Genomic DNA, 18,661 nt, shown 5'->3' with positions numbered 1-18,661 from the left:
TCATACTCATAGTTTTTAATCTGTATTCGAAGATGCTACAAAGATAGTAGAGCATACTACAAGACAAAATGGTACCAGCTGTAGAAGAAATTACTATGAGGAGAGTTGCTTTTTCTTACACTCAGTAGTCTTCTGACTGGTCTATGCCAATCCCCTCCTCTTAGAGTAGGAGTTACACCAATTGTTATGGGTAATTTTATTGTTTGCGATAGGCACTTCTAACATAACAGATTGACTGCTATAATGAAAGAATAAGCTCTGAGCTGGTTGCGAAGCAGGTGATCCATGTTTGCTCATTTGCGACAGTCACTCAAGTGCTAGTAAGTCACTGAATCGTTAAAGAGCTGTCACCCACTTCGCTTCAGCTATCTGACCAAGACTCGCGGCCAGACTCAGCCTTTAATATTTCGTTGTCCATGTGTCGTAACTACACTCTTACATCCTGTTAATGTTATTCGTGTACGGGGGAAACATGTTATTTGATAGCCGAAGAGGTTAAGGCAACAGCTAGTGATAATCCGGAAATTCAGCTTCGAATAATCCCAGCCCGGCACAAATTTTCATTGTCGTCAATCCCTTAGACGGCTGGATGTGGTTCGTATAGACATTTTCAAGTCAGCTTACCTTGGTTACACTGTAGATCGCTAAAGCTGGAATGGTACACAAAAGACATTCTAAGGCAGGTTACCGATATCTACCTATCACAATGACGGATCGAAGCTCATCTTTTATAGTTAAGTTGCGTTGTAATACACGTGTACTACTTTATATCTCCGGAGCCGATTTAAACTAGTGAGTAAAAAAAAAGAAAAAAAAGAGGACCAAATATCCATGTTTGGTGTAAAGTAAGCTCTACCTTAATGGGTAAAAAGGCTTTATATTGTGTCCGCAAAGTCTCTCCGCAGCAGCAAACTCAACGTGTCCCGCCTTAAGCTACTCATAGCCGGCCGCTGTGACCGAGCGGTTCTAGGCGCTTCAGTCCGGAACCGCCCTGGTGCTACGGTCGTAGGTTCGAATCCTGCCTCGGGCGTCGATGTGTGTGGCGGCCTTAGGTTAGTTAGGTTTAAGTAGTTCTAAGTCTAGCGGACCGATGAGCTCAAATGTCAAGTCCCATAGTTCTCAGAGCCATTTGAACCATTTGCGCCAAGCATACGGTTGTCAGCACATTCATGTCGCTGCGAAAGCTAGGGGCCGGGGTTCACTGCTAGTGGCTGCAGTTATTATGGTAGAAGGGATTCAACAGTATTACAATTAAAACAATGTAATTAGTGGTTATAGTAATTACAATTAAATACACTGCACTCATCAATATCACATCAGGTGCTGGAAGTATTCCTCTCTTTCCTGAAAGCATAATAAAACACGTTTACATTTTTTTTACGAACACGTTTACCAGTAGTTCACGTGTAATCGAATGTCCATAATTAATTATCGCTGTCTTCAGTTCATCTATTGCCTTTGTGTTATTTTGATGCACAAATCCGGCGAGTGTGGGGTAAGAGACTTTTCTTAATTATTCTGTCTCTAAAGATTTATACTAAAAGTCGTAGCGACTAGTGTGCCGTTCGAGTAGTAGTACTGTGTTGTTGGAAAAATAAATGAGTGACCTCATTTTTATTCAGCTAAATAGATAAATTATCTGGGAACAATAGACATCAGAAGTGACGTTGGTATAGAATAAGATCGGCCCTATAATGCGCACTCGCGTTACGACCACCCACTCTCGGATTTTCTCTGCGTGCAATGGTGTTTCTCTTAAGGCACATTTTCTGATGACCAAATTCGTGAATTTTGGAAATTGGCGTAGCCAGGTCGGTGAAACCAGGCCTGATCAATGACAAAGGTTCGATGTAAAACACCAGCTCCATGTCAGTTAAAAAATTGCTGAAACCAATCAAAATACGCTATTTGTTTCGCATGGTCCATGCAGAGCAGTAATTTTATACGGATACAGCCGCAATTCTTTGGTTACGGTCTTCTGTGCTGTCGTACGAGTCCTTAGCATCTTGCGCTATTCTCACTAATTTTGTTGGACTCTGCGACATCGATGTCCAGAATTTTCGTCGAGTTTTCGTTACGTTTAAATTGTGGGCCTACCAGTACGTGGTGCATCGTGCTGTTGTATGGGATTTGCGAATTATGTCATGAACAGTGCCACTAAGTGGACGAAGCCGCAAAACGCAATCTAAATTGCCGCCTCACGTGCTCTTAATGTCGCCTCCAGCACGGAAAACCTCTTTCACTTAAAACCCTCTTGCTGCAATACTAACGGTTCTCAGTACAAGCAGGTTACATAAGAACTAGACAGAAATACAACTGACACCTGCAATGCACTCGCAACACTACTTCCCCCACCCTACCACTGCAGGTCCACGGAACAGGTGCAGGCGAGACTAAATGTGCCGCCACCCTGACGCTCCCCGCAAAGCGAGACGGGAGACACGCCGCTGCGGACAGAGTTGGCGGCCGCACGGAACCAGCGTAACGGACTGTAGTCCCACCACAGAACAGGCAGTGTCACCCACTTTTGGTAATCTGTAGTTTGTGTTCTTTCTTTCTAATACCGGGTGATCAAGAAGTCAGTATAAATTTGGAAACTGAATAAATCACGGAATAATGTAGATAGAGAGGTACAAATTGACACACGTCCTTGGAATAACATCTGGTTTTATTAGAACCAAAAAAAATACAAAGGTTCAAAAAATGTCCGATAGATGGCGCTTCATCTGATCAGAATAGCAATAATTTGCATATCAATGTAAGACAAAGCAAAGATGATGTTCTTTACAGAATATGCTCAATATGTCCACCATCATTCCTCAACAATAGCTGTAATCGAGGAATAATGTTGTCAACAGCACTGTAAAGCATGCCCGGAGTTACGGTGAGGCATTGGCGTCGGGTGTTGTCTTTCAGCATCCCTAGAGATGTCGGTCGATCACGATGCGCTTGCGACTTCAGGTAACCCCAAAGCCAATAATGGCACGCACTGCCAAGCATGACGAAAGTGGCGGCTGAGCACAAGATCATCACCAAACGACGCGCGCAAGAGATCTTTGACGCATCTAGCAATATCGGGTGGAGGGCCATCCTGCATAAACATCGTACGTTCCAGCAGGTGTTTATCAGCCAGGCTGGGGATGATGCGATTCTGTAACATATCGGCGTACCTCTCACCCGTCACGGTAGCAGCTACAAAACCAGAATCACGCATTTCCTCGAAGGAAAAAGGCCCGATAACGGTAGATGTGGTAAATCCAACCCATACCGTGACTGTCTCGTCGTGCAATGGAGTTTCCACGACAGTTATAGGATTTTCGGTAGCCCAAATTCTCCAGTTGTGGGCGTTGACAGACCTTCGGAGCGTGCAATGAGCTTCGGCGATCCACAACACGTTACTCAACCAATCGTCATCTTCCGCCATCCTTTGAAACGCTCACACCGTGAATGCCCTCCGCTTCACTAAATAGCCAGGTAACAGTTCATGATGCCGATAGATTTAGTAAGGATAGCATAGGAGGGTACGCCTCAGTGCCAACGAATCAGTAGTGTATGGAATGCCGGTGCGACGTGCGACTGCACGAGCGCTGACTTCCCCGTGCATAGACGAACCCGCAACAGTCTCCATTTCTTCCTGAACTGTCTCAGCAGCATTACGCCTTGTGCTCGGTCGGCCACTACGGGGCCTATCGTCTAAATAACCCGTGGCTTCGAACTTCGGAATCATTCTCGCCACAGCTGCATTTGTCAACGGACCTTTACCGGTTCGAATCCCCTTCCTATGGCTATAGGATCGTAACGCTGAACTAGCACATTCCCCACTCTGATAATACAGCTTCACTAAAAGCGCTTATTCAGGTAACGTCAACATGCTGCGACTGTTGGCGCATCTGATTCTCTCTCTCATTACAGCTCCTTTTATACACGATTGTCATGCGCAGTCACTGACGTTTTGCTGTCCAGCACCATCTGTCGGACATTTTGTGGACTTTCTTTTTTTTTGGTTCTAATAAAACCCCATGTTATTACAAGCATGTGTGTCAATTTTTACCTCTCTATCTACATTATTCCGTGGTTTATTAAGTTTTCAAATTTACACTGACTTTTTGATCACCTGGTAGGTACAAGTTCTCAACTGAAATATCACCAATTAAGTTCGGAAAAAACCACTTCCTTTAAGCAGTCGGTTACTGATTTATTACAAAGATTTTTTTACACAATCATTCTTTTTAGACACAGTCATAGCTGGTTACGGCACAATGGCCGTCTTTAGATGTTGAGACATTGCATTTGGTGAACAAATGTTCATGCGTTGTCAACCTCTTTCACATGATGAGAATCATTGGGAAACCTGAAAACGGACAAAGCGTCACGAATGTAGCCCAAACGTTTGACATTGCTTACAGGAGTCCCGGACCACAGCCGCTTCTGCCCCAAGGAAGGGACATGGTCGACCACGGTCAGTGCAGTGGCAGATAACCACTACACTGTACAACAGGCGGGAAGGGACCAACACGAAAACAAAGCGTGCAATTGCAATACCATTTAACAGGACTGCAAGTCACACAATGTCAACTCCACAGTAGCACGGAGACAGCATAGGGGTGGTCTCCCTGCCAGAGGAACAGTATGTTGTGTTCCGTGGGCAGCTGCTCATCGGTGGCACCGTGTTGTGATGGTGCCAAGAGCGTAGGGACTGGACCACGAGGAGTGAGGTTGGGCGGACTTATCATAAAGAGCAGATTAAGTCTGAGTAGTGATTCCGGGCGTATCCTCATATGGCGAGAGGTGGGAACAAGTAACGCTGTCAGGGACATAGTCGTTTGCTGGTCCAGAGGCGTAACGTTGTGGGGCCACACCGGCTTCCAAACTTTTGAACGCGGGTCACTCACCGGTCAAAGTTATTCTCACACTGTACTCCTTCCACGTGTGTGTCTTTCCAGGGGTTCGCCACTGATGTCATTTTTACGGATGACGGTGCGCTACCTCTTTGAATAGCAGAGGAGGAGGACCATTTGGAAAAAGACTGGCCATTCCCCAGAGTTATTTGGCATGAACCACGTGTGAGATACTTTACGGAGACGTATTGCCACACTTGCACTTCCACCACGGCCATTCAGAACAGCGCTGGTGGAGGTATGGAACGCCCTACTAAAGGAACTCTTTACCAATCTTGTGGCCCACATGGAATATGTTGCAAAACATATATTGCGGTCACACGTCGTGTTAAGAATCGTGTCCCAGCATACTGTACTGTAGCAGTTCTTTCTGTGTATGGCCAAAGTTTGATTGAATTATGTTGCTTAACAGTGACAGACACATCATGCAGATGTTACTTTGGTCTCTGTAGTTTCGCACAACACTGCATTTTATTTTCATAAGAACCTGACTTCCTGTACCAATAACAAATCATCAACTTCATTTTTCAAATTTGCTTTAGATGACAATGTATCGATTTTTTATGATTTTCTCTGTCAGCTCTCGTTACTCACTTTTTAGTTTTCTCATAATTTTCTGGCAATCAGTTTCATGTTCGTGAAGATATTTTTTCTGATTATGCTACTAATGTCTTTCGGCAAAAGTTCTCTGTTGAGCCCTTCATTGAATGTAATCATAACCTTATTTTATAATGTGTTCATTTCTTCGATGGTGTTAATTATTGGATGAAGTGACATAAAGTGAGCGAGGTGGCTCAGTTGTTAGCACACTGCACTCTCACTTGGGAACAAGACGGTTAAAACCTGCTTCCCGTCATTCTCATCTAGGTTTTCTATGATTTCCCTAAATCGCTTTAGGCAAATTCCGGGATGGTTCCTTTGAAAGGGCACGGCCGACTTTCTTCCCCATCCTTCCATAATCCGATGGCGCCGATGTCCTCGCTGGTTGGTCCCCTCCCCCAAATCAACCAACTAACCAAGTGACGTAAGATACATACGTTTGTTTCTTCCTAAATCTTCCTCTTTGTTTAGACTGAAGTCAGTTAAGTTCGCTAGTCATACTGTCAATGTAGGTGTTTTGCTCCTGTTTATCATGTTACCGACCCTCCGATTTTTCATTTTGTTCTTGTTTGTCTCTTCTCTCTTACATCAAGCCTTGTGGGACTTTGCATTTTATCTGATAGTACTGAAGATTGACAAACTTCATGACAGATCAATCTACTCTCTCTTCACATCTCGATGTTTCCAAAAATTGTCTTCTGTTGAAGCATCTAAATTCACAGTTGTCGATTATATTAGAGTTATAGACTAAAAGGATTTTTTTTTTCACAGAATACATATAACACACCAATCTGTGAATAGATCTCATATATGCTACAAGATTACAAATCGCAACCTGTAGCTCTTCCGTTCAGCAGGAAACGGAATAATCATCATGTTATCTCACTAATAATTTTTAAAAAATATTTTGCAATATATACTGCACATTGGAGTGCAAGACTTTTGATACATGAATTAGGTGGTAGCTTAGATAGTTTACAAATAGAAATTTATAAAGTGAAGTAAGATACACGGGGAGTCAATATTCTGTGGTGGCAGCAATAACAGGATTTTTAGGCAGATGACTACACAGTTACCAACACAAAATCAAATAGCGGTAATGCAGGAGTTGGACTAATCATAAATAAGAACGTTGTAATCTGTGTGAACTATTACGAACATCGTATTGAATGCATTATACCAGGTGATAGAGACAGAAAACCAAGACCAACTGCGATAGTACAAGTTTATATGTCTACTAGCTCCCAAGAACATGGAGACATTGAAAAAAATGTACGATGAAATAAAATACCTTCTTCATTTCGTTAAGGGAGACGAAAATTTAACTTAATTGTGGATGGAATTCTGTACTAGTAAAAGTAGAAGAATGAAAAATAGTAGGAGACCATGGACTCGGGGAGAGAAATGAAAGGGGAAGCCGCCTGGTAGAATTTCGCACAGAGTACAATTTAATCATTGCAGACACTTGCTTTAATAAATTGAAGATACAGCAAGGCTTGAGGTAGAATATGAACTGCGAACCATTCTTCCAACAAGTGAATTACTATTGTTTCTGGCACAGCGTTTTTATGTACAGTACTTGGTTCCTACGTGGCCCACTCCAGGACACTGTCACCTGTTGCTTTCACTCACGTCTGTCGATGCCCCACGTAAATATGATGTTCAAATGGTTCAAATGGCTCTGAGCACTATGGGACTCAACTGCTGTGGTCATAAGTCCCCTAGAACTTAGAACTACTTAAACCTAACTAACCTAAGGACAGCACACAACACCCAGCCATCACGAGGCAGAGAAAATCCCTGACCCCGCCGGGAATCGAACCCGGGAACCCGGGCGTGGGAAGCGAGAACGCTACCGCACGACCACGAGATGTGGGCTAAATATGATGTTCACACACTGTACCTGTAAACGTGTTCATTTTCTAGGTTCATGTGACTTTTAGCTCTCTTTATATTTACTGGTTTTTCTCTTATTCGTAGTCACTGGTTATTTGTTGTGAAATTGACACAAAATGTAATTACTACTGGGCGTCAGTGCACTAAGATAATAGTTTATGTAACACTTGTGGGCCTAATCGCAGAACATTGCTCAAGTGAATGGGATACATATAAAGAAGGAGTAACTGGGATTTTGTACGTATGCTATGAAGGGCAGCAGGAAATGCTCACAAGTTTCCTTGACCCGCTGGATACCGTTACGGCAATGCTGGACAACCTCGACTCGCAGACGCTTGAAGACAGACACCAACTATCCATTCATAGTCAATTTACGAAGTTTCAAGAGGTAATATTAAACTACGAACTGAGCCATATTTGGCAACCGCATACGTGTAGCTCAATTAGGGACTGAGAAGACAGTTTACTGCACGCATATATAGGGTGGTCGCTTGTTCGGTTTTAGGTAATCCAGTGAAGAACACGTTCGGCGATACCGTCTCTGGCAGACCGCTGGAAATTGCACTCGTAACGGCCTGACTGGCTAACTTCAGTGCAGAAACGGCACGACGTAAAGATTTTTTTCTTAACAATTATTTCTCAACACAAGCTACACTTCTGCACAGTTACGTCCTTTTCGGACAGTTTCTGACCACGCTGTATATATTCAAGCAGTCATTATCGCACCAAATGGGAATGGAATGGGAACAAACCGCTGATATGTAGTAGTGTGGAAAGTACCCTCTGGTTTCATTTTATTTATTTTTTTACTTACACATCAAGTTCCGTAGGACTAAATTGAGGAGCATATGTCCTAGGTTATTGAACGTGTCAGTACATGAAATTACAACATAAAAGTAATAACAGATAAAATTAAAATGTTTATGAACCTGAAAAAAGTCAAGCCATAAGTTTACACAAACGCAATCAACAATACAAGAATCAGCTTAATTTTTCAAGGAACTACTCGATAGAACGGAAGGGGTGACCCATGAGGAAACTCTTCAGTTTCGATTTGAAAGCACATGGATTACTGCTAAGAGTTTTGAATTCTAGTGGTAGTTTACTGAATATGGATGCAGCAGTATACTGCACACCTTTCTGCACAACAGTTCATAAGTCTGATCCAAATGCAGGTCTGATTTCTAACGAGTATTAACAGAGTGAAAGCTGCTTATTCTTGGGAATAAGCTAATATTGTTAACAAGAAATGACAGTAGGGAATATATATATATCGAGGCCAATGTCAAAATACCCAGACTCGTGAACAGGGGTCGACAAGTGTTTCATGAACTTACACCACTTATTGCCCGAACCGCCAGTTTCTGAGCCGAAAATAGCCTTTTAGGATGTGAAGAGTTACCCCAAAATATAATACCACACGACATAAGCGAATGAAAGTGAGTAAAGTAGACTAATTTTAGTTTTGAACGATCACGCACTTCAGATACCGTTCGAATAGTAAATATGGCAGAATTAAGTCTTTTAACATGATCCTGAACATGGGCTTTCCACGACCGTTTACTATCTATCTCAACACCTAGAAATTTGAACTCTTCAGTTTCACTAATCATATGCCCATTCTGGGAAATTAAAACTTCAGGTTTCGTTGAATTGTGTGTTGGAAACTATAAAATCTGAGTCTTACTGTGATTTAGCGTTATTTTCTTTTCTATAAGCCATGAAAGTATGTCATAAACTGCAGTATTTGAAACCGAGCCAATGTTGCACACAATATCGTTTACTACCAAGCTAGTGACATCAACAAACATAAAAATTTTAGATTTTATCGTAATACTAGAGGGCACACCATTTATATATATAAAGAACAGGAGTGGTCCCAACACTGATCCCAGGGGCAGCCCCCCCCCCCCCCACTTGACTGTACCCCACTCAGACCCCACATCACAGCCATTCTCAACACTGTGAATAATAACCTTTTGCTGACTGTTGCTAAAGTAAGATGTGAACCAATTATGAGCTACTCCCCGTGTTCCGTAATGGTTCTGGAGCAATAATTTGTTATCAACACAATCAAAAGTAGTTAAATCAAAAATTATGCCTAGCGTTTGAAACCTTTTGTTTATCACATCCAGTACATCACAGAGAAAAGACAATATAGCATTTTCAGTTGTTAATCGACTTCTAAATCCGATTGTACATTTGTTAGGAAATCGTGTGATTTAAAATTATCAATTATCCTTACATATACAGCCTTTTCAATGACTTTAGCAAGCACTAATGGCATTGCAATAGGTCTAAAATCGTCTACATTATCCCTTTCTCCTTTTTTATAAAGCGGCTTTACTACCGACTACTTTAATCGTTCAGGAAACTGACCATTCCTAAAGGAAAAATTACATATATGGCTAAATACAGGGTTAACATGTGCAGCACAGTACTTAAGTAAGTCCTTAGTATTCAGTGATTTAACTATTGACTCAATCTCCCCTTTGTCTGTATCACAGAGGAGTATTTCAGACACCATTCTCGGGAAGGCATTTGCCAAGAAAGTTATCAGATAGCCTGTAGAATTTTTTTTTTTTTTAGTTCACCAGAAATCCTCAGGCAATGGTTGTTAAATACTGCACATATATCTGACGTATCAGTAACAGAAATATTTTTACTACAAACTAACTTACTTCACAACTGACCATATGGTTTTAATTTTATGCTGTGAATGAGCTATTCTATTTGCATACGACATACTCTTTGCCTTCCTAATAACATTTTGAGCACCTTACAGTACAGTTTGCAATGGGATGCTGTAGCTTTAATGTGACTACTTCTAACATGTTGATATAATTTACGCTTCACAGTGATTTGCAGAGTGTGGATATTGACGCAGATGTAAGTGCACGATGGGGCTTTTGTCACTGAGACTGCGTAACTGAAAATGTTGCTCTGTTTCAGATACACGTTCATCCCCCAGGAACGACGACGCTGTTTGACCACGTGGCAAAGGAATATCTGCCGGATGAACTAGGAGGCACTGCCGGTCCTATCGACAAATATGCCTGTAAGTATGCGACGACACTAGAGATCCCCTTAGAATGGTGGAACGATACTTTGAAGTTCACAAACTAATATCTCGTGATAATTCTGTTGCTTTCACTGTGGGCACTTGTTGATAAGCGATTGCTTGCAAATACACACTTTTTCGCAATTATTTCACAAACTATTTATTTTTATGACCCAGGTTTCAGGTTAGTAGTCCATTGTCTTCCATTATTACTGAAAGAGATGAATATGCTGAGATGCTTTCGACTTTTTGGTTAGAGGACTGTGCAATCTTCTTTTACTACATGTGTAAACTCATAACGAGTACAAATAACGCTGTACTGGGTGGGGTGTATTGGTGCCGAGTAGTGCGTCTTGTGCTGTTGTCTAACAGACGCCTGAATAGTTGAATGACAAAGGTGTAACCGCAAGTGCAATAGTCGACATACTTAAAGCAGACCGCCCTCCATTTAAGTAAAAAAAAAAGGGGGGAGTTCTCATTCCGTCGCAAACTCGAAGCCGACGTCCGCCATGTTACATATCCCAAAAGATTGGCGGCATCGCCATCATACACTGAAGCGCCAAAGAAACTTCTACACCGCCCTAATATCGTTTAGGATCCCCGCGAGCACGCTCAAGTCCCGCAACGCGACGCAGCAGGGACCCGAGTGATGTCTGAAGTAGTGCTGGAGGGAACTGACACCATGAGTGGTAAGTGGGTACGTTGAGCACAGTCGCAGGTTACTTAATGATGATGTTACTCATTTTCTTATAAACTCTTTTCTCTTATAAACTCTTCAACTAGCCACTAACTTACTTACTAATATTTTGTATAAACGGATGCAAGCCACAAATTTTTAAAAATTTTCAACTGAAATTCTATGCTGCGAATCATATGTCAAATTCCTTTTAGCATACATCACCACATACATAAGTGTATCGTTCGGAATTTTACCGTTGAAAGTTGCACACAGCTTCATTGTAGTTTTCTGTGTAGCTATCACATTCATTCCTCTAGACATATTTATAACATAGACATTTTTATAAAGAAATAACTCTCGACAGATCCACAGAAAAGTGCAAAACATTCACTATCGAGCACCATCCACGCGTTTCCGCGTTCAGGCCTCTGCCCTGTATACACGACACTTCACGAAGACGAAGTTCAGAATTAACTGAACCGCTTCATTTTTTTCGAGTCGTTACTAAGTACACAGGCGAGGATAGAAAATGTTTTGTCAAATGGCTAGCACTACCCATGCATAACGTACTTCTGACTTCGTGAGATTATGGAAATATCTTCAGTCGACGTATCTGCAGTGAGTTTTGACAGAGTAAAGAAGTTTCCAGTTCTATATATCTACTTAGTATTTGTGTGACAAACCTGGTTCGAGAAAAAGACAAAATTACACAGATTTCTAGTTCAATATTTTAAATAGTATTACTCGGAATAGCTGTTAAACAGTTTAATTAGATTATTATCAAAGTTTAAATTATCAAAATCGGTTCAGAAATAGCAAAATTATCCTAATATTAATTTTCTGCGTCCAGAGACATCTATCGAGAGCTTGCTTAACTGCTGCAAGACAAGTGTAGCTGAGAGCGACAGAGACTGAGAGATACGAGGCGGAGCTAGTTATCTGAAGGTCGCGCAGCTGTTATGAAAGAGCCTCCAGTTTCTGTTAATCACCAGTGGAGTTAGCGATCTGATACGGACAGGACTTAACAATTTCTAGCGCACGCTGCGGCCAGACGCAGTCTGAAGACTGTCAGCAGATGTCGACACTTAATAATTATGCAACAAACTCTACATTATAAAATTCGTTATCATTATTTTTAGTTCTCTTCATTCCTTTATATTTTAGTTTAATTTCACCACCTTTAAAAAATTTTAAGTCCCAGTTATCCATTATTTTATTGAACCTTTCTGGCAAAATAATTTTAAGCTTATTATCGAGCTCACGACGAATTTTATCACCATATCTAGTCTTTAAATGTTCACAGTCAGTAATGTAATAGTGCTCATTTACATCATGCTCACTAGTCTTTTTAAACAAATTATAATTTTTACATTATTGAGCTTCTTCAGTAAAGTGTCCATTTATATAGAATAAAATTTTAATACTCTTTTAAATTTTAATCTTTATAAATATGACTAATGTATGGGATGAATTTCAATTTGACATATTTGTCGAAAGAAGTAATAATACAAGAGAGAAACAAGCCATCATTAATTATAGAACACTTGAGAAGTCAGGCATACTAAACATGTTAGTGCACTAAAGAAATTTTGTGGAGAAGAATATGAAAAGTACTTTGATAACTATGAGGAAACAGATGTAGAAATATGGGAGCAAAAAGAAAGTTCCAATTCTCTCTCTTCTATGACAGTAAAACAAACAGTAGATTCTAATTTACCAATTAATAATTTATGTACAAAATTACATTAAAGCTTATTCGTTATTTTTGAAAGGCTATCACTCTATAACCAAAATGTTAATCAATCTAGAATACAACAAAATACAACTAACTACTTTATTCTATCTGTATAAGTCATGTGATATGAATTTTTTATTTACATTAGAAGATATAGATAATTTTAATAACCATAAGGCACTGTATCATAGTTATCTAAAACAATTCTTTTATCATACTGAAACAAAAATTCTTTTGTAACTTGTTTGTTTACCAGATCTTTAGTATCAATATCTCATGTTATGTGATTGTATTCTAACTGTATCTTTTCTTAAACTTAAATTTCTATTAACCTTATCATTGATTCGCCATTCAACTTTTGAATATTTCTGTAATTTAGAGTAAAGCCTTTTACCTTCAATTCTGTCTTATTATCATTTTTCCTGTAATAATAACTATTTGGTCCTATTGAAGCCCAATCTGTTATCCAATTATTTCCTAATTCATCTGTCCATTTACCTTATATACAACCTGTTTCCGTAGTATTTTTACCATCATCAATATATACTACAGAATCAATATCAAAATATGCAACAGATTCTCCTAGTTTATCTAACATATCATACAATCTAAACCTTGCATTTGATGTAGTGAATTCAGCTATGAAAATATTAGTATCTGCATTGTTTTCCACATAATAATCTTTGAAATTGTACCTCATATGAACCATCTGCTCTGTATTAAAATTTACATCTAAGTTATCTAATCGATCATCCAGTACTATCTCATATAATCGTTGCAAATCTGTCACATATTCTGTTTGACTCATATTTTTCCTTTGTTCTAATTTGTCCCATAATTAATTAAGACATATCCTAGCAACCACTCCTTTTCCAGGAATTTCCTTTATTCTATCATGATTCAAGTCAATATCGAACTTCTCTTTAACTATTTTGATGTATTCTTCGTCACTATCAAAATTATGTGAACTAGTTTCTAATTTTATTTACATAAAGTCTTTCACATAATGTTTAAAGAAAAGATTGCTTTTATTTTTAAAGTCGCATACTTCATAAACTTTTAAAACTTTATATCCTTTTTCTACAGCGTTCTTTACTTCATCAGTCGTACAAGTTTCAATAAAACTTCTTTCTTTAATACTGTGATTGCATCTACGTACTTGTTCTTCTACACATTTGACACACACAGGAAACAATAAGTTTTCATTTTTATCGATTTGCATGAGTACAGGTAAAACAGGATGATACAATCCTTTAGGAGTTAATACTTTACATTTTATTAAACCATATCAATTGTAAGAATAATATCTTGGTCTATATATTTTTCTTGGATGTTGTTTAGGATAGTAATCAAAATATTGCACAGTAGGATAAAGACAACATACATCAATATATTTCATTTTTGAGCTAATACCATCTGCTTTAGCTCTTAATTTTATTGCATTTGTTTGTCCACCATAAAACACACCTCTTGGATTCAATGGTTCAATGACTTCTGGTAACTGCTTAAGCATTTTATACACTTGTGAGTTCATCCAATCACATTCCCACATTTCCACTAAATTGTATCCAGCATTTCGTAATTCTTAAAGTCTTTTGATAAATATCATCCATAGTTTCCTTATTTTTGTTGGTAATTGTTTCACTTTTGAAACATTTTTTACATCCATGCCAATAACAACCAAAGTATTGATAAATAGTGTTAGTTTCTTTATCAAAACGATCTACTTTTGTTCCTGCAATTCTTACTTCTCCACCTTTAAGAGCATGTGAGATATTATTGTTGTTTAAACTATTCAATCAAGCTATTGATTGTTTACTGTAATTCTCCTTCTGTTCTTTATCCAATACAGCGATTGTATTTTCCAATAAATATTTAGATCTGTAAATTGCCATACAAACGCCAGCAATTGTTAAATAACAGAATGGATCAATGTTAGCAATTTCCAGAAACTGTTTTCTTGATTCCAAACAGCCTCTTCTTAATATATCTACATCAGAATTACAATACTCGTTAATTTCTTTCTTCATATTGAACGCATTATTTTCTTTAACTCTAGAGCTGTGCCATTTGAGAAATGCTTCTCCATCTTTCGGTTTCATAGTGTCAACACGGTAATAATTAGTATCAGGCATTGGTCCTATGCAGTTTTCATTTTCTGGTGTATTGAATAAATGTGGGAAGTAGCCTTTCTTCATTTCTTTCAAATCAAAAGTTTTTGGAAAACTACTATATGGACCATGTACAAAGTTACTACTATCTATAATTTTTATACCCTACTGTTTGATCTCCAATAACATTAGTTTAGTTCCTGTGTAGATGGTATATGGCCTTATTGTATTTTCAACACAGTACTTCAAACGAATTGGGAATCATAACCTTTTGCATAGTGAGCTATGAGTGTGTGATAACTGTTCTTTGCAGATATCATCCACTTACAGAATTCATCATTTGCCTTAAATTTATAAACAGTATCACCTTTAAAATTGGAGACAATAATAAGATTTGGAATGTGGGTTCCAGTTTCTTGAGTTGCTCCGTAATCAAACCACAGAATCTCTCAGTATAGGTACAATTCACTTTCTTAAGGAAACCTTTCTTTACAACATTTAAATTCTTCACCACTGACTATTTTTTTGCATTTGAACATTTTAAGCACTGGTAAATATAAAAATCTTGGAATTCTCCACTAATATAGCAACCTTCTTTATTACAATTTGGGAAACCTTGCATTATAAATACTTCACCACATTTTCTTTCACAGATACCACCTTTTTTCAATACAGGTTGCAAATAACATTTATTATTTCCAATTTCCACTACTTGTTGACAATTTCTACAAAGTTCAAAGCCACATTTATGTTCTTTAGATCTTAAACAAATCTTTTTACATCCTTCACACATGTAAGCTGTATCACAAACTTCTTGGTGATTGTTCAATCATTCTTCATTATAACAGTATCTATTGCATTTCTCACAATAAATCTTATTTTCTTCACTTTCATGTCCTGGACTTTTGCGTAATATGTGTACTTTTCGCTGTACTTTACATCTGTGAGTATCATTCTTGTTATATGGCTTGTTGCATTTATTACAGAAGTATACTGATCCCAAGAGAGCAGTCATAGTATTAATTACATCAAAATGGTTGTGATCTTTGTACAGATAAATCTTAATTTCTTTCTCACAACCACTATAGATAACTGCATTAAAATTTTCAGCACATACAACAATTTTTCTACATTTTAATGTCATCTAAAGTAAATCCTTCTTCATTGTATTCGCCCAACTGATGTCATAATATATTGGTTAACTCCTTCTGTAATTTGTATTTATCTCCTTCTCTGATTTTCTTAATCTCGTTTGTAGTTTGTTCTCTTCCTAAAATATTATTTGTTTGGTATGTCAAAGCCACAATTACAGCTCTAGGACAGCTGTCTTTTTGTCTTCAGCCAGATTTATTATTTTTTTACCTTAACCACCTCTGGGAATTGCTAACATCTGAATATCAAATGATGTTTCTGCTATATCAACAGTTTCATATGATGTTAAGATAACCCACATTTTATAGTATAAGACTTTAATAGATTCTCGAGTATTATTTGATGCTTTATAACCTGTAGAAATTGGATAAAACATTTTTGGGTTATTGACTGTTATATTCAGTTTATCTCCTTTCCTGAAATTAGTCCCCTTTTTAGCTACTTCTTCCATGGATTTGAGTGCTTTCGTTATATAATCTGTTCTGTCACTAACAGCATCGAGTTTTGCAATGTTACCATCGTTAAAAACAATTTTATAGTCAACAGACCATGCTTTAAAATTTTCATTAAATTTAGATCTAATATCTTTTATCTCAACTAAATGGTTTTTAGTTGGCTCATCATCCTTTTCTTGCTCAAATATTTTACTACAAACTGGATAAATTTTATCTAACCTCACTATATATTCCTCTGTAGGTGGACGAGGTTTCGCAATAATATCATCATCAAATCTGTAAAAGTAATTTATATTCGGTACACGTTTTGGTCTTGATCTAGTTTTTTGAAATATGTCTGGATGAAATTTTAACTGTTGTAATACAATGGCATTAATTAACTCTGGTTTCTTTAATGTATTCTGTCCTTTAACACCAAGATTCTTAACTCTAGCTTTGAGTTCAATTTTCAAGAGTTCATGTGAGAAGAGGTAAATTATTTGAAATAATTGAGTTGATAAGGCCATCATTTCTAAGTGCACTATATCCTTGTAAATTATTCATTCTGCAATAATCACGAAGTTGAGCAATTGTAAAACGTTTCAGAAATGCTTCCATTTATTAAGGATAAATTTTATTAGATTTGAAAAATTAGAAATTAGCAGCAAAAGTGACTACTAATTTATTTATGATAAATTTTAATAGATTTGAAAAATCAGAAATCAACAGCAAAGGTGACTACTAATTTATTTAAGATAAATTTTAATAGATTTTAAAAATTATAAATTAGCAGCAAAGTTAAATTTTTAGTAGACTAAGTATGTAGTTCATATTTAATGTGCGTATTTGTCTGTAAATGTTTTTTGAGATCGCTTTTAACTACTTCTTTTCCACACTCACACACTATTTTCCTTTTTTATCTATATTCTAGTTGACAAATCTTACATCTACTTGTGAGCTTGTCCCTAGATATATGACTTACGTAAAAACAGCCAAGATCTTCAAATTTTTTGACAGCTAATTACTTTTTAAAATGTTTTAACTGCTGTTGTTGCTTGTAAAAAGAAAGAAAATCTTTCATGACCTTAAACAATTCCAAAGGACTCTTATAATTAGATATAAACTGTTCAAAATAGTCTTTTTTGTTATTATATCCATTTCTTGTAACACTTTATGAAATTCTTTACACATATATGAAAGCTCAACCTTTGAGTATTTGTGTGAATAAAAGTTATCAATTGATTTCTCTACTTCACATTTTTTACACTTCTTGTGCACTTCCATTTATTGAGATAAAATTTCATTAATAATTAAAATTTTTCCTTAATAAATGAATCCTCTTTCATGTTGCTGTGGGATTGATAGCTGTGTAGACAAAGTATTTACACTCTTAATTTTCATTCTATCACTAGTATTTCTACTATGTGTTTTTTATTTCCTTTATGAGTTTTTAGTACAATACACACTTCACGAAAAGGAAATTATTATCTTTAATGATACACTTTTAAAGAAATTTCAGACATCTGAATAGTTATGAAAATTTTAATTTACTAATGTATTTTTATTCTATATTAAATGGAAATATCTAACACAGTTGTTGCATGTTCAGAATTGAACATTTTCGAATTCATTCAAGAAAGGAAGTATGAATTAAGTTTAGGAAGTTGGTTCAATGATATTTGGATTCCTTTGTTTGAAGAGAAGAACATGCTAATCACGAACGACATTCTTAAGTTTTTGTATGGAAATACAGTATCTTTCTCCGGCTGCAGCGATGTCGGACATTTGATGTTTCATTGGATTCCTGATGTCCATGATACAATTGTGAAATAGTCGTACGGGAAACTCCCCACTTCGTCGTTACCTCAGAATTACTGTGTCCCATCGCTGATGCACCGACTATAACACCATGTTCTAACTCAATTAAATCCTGATAACCTGCTCCTGTAACAACAGTAAGCAATCTAACAGCTGCTCCAGACGCTAGACTTACATAAGTTTTGCCGGCCGCAGGCCCGTGTTCGACCTGTTTACATATCTCTATATTTGAATAAACATGCCTTTACCAGTTTCTTTGGCGCTTCATTGTGCATGG

At 37.6% G+C, this 18,661-nt stretch overlaps 1 protein-coding gene across 1 annotated transcript in view; it reads left to right on the top strand.

The window, feature by feature from the left end:
* The window catches only part of LOC126191562 (retinol-binding protein pinta-like), a 142,636-nt gene that overhangs the window by 108,476 nt on the left and 15,499 nt on the right, over positions 1-18,661 (top strand). Inside the window, exon 6 of the mRNA XM_049932478.1 lies at positions 10,347-10,452. Coding sequence (XP_049788435.1) covers positions 10,347-10,452 — 106 coding nt within the window. The remainder of the gene's footprint in view (positions 1-10,346; positions 10,453-18,661) is intronic.

Source organism: Schistocerca cancellata, chromosome 6 (genome assembly GCF_023864275.1).
Source record: "Schistocerca cancellata isolate TAMUIC-IGC-003103 chromosome 6, iqSchCanc2.1, whole genome shotgun sequence".
NCBI lineage: Eukaryota > Metazoa > Arthropoda > Insecta > Orthoptera > Acrididae > Schistocerca > Schistocerca cancellata.
The sequence above is the reverse complement of the archived record's forward strand: the minus strand, read 5'-3'. Positions and strand labels throughout refer to the sequence as shown.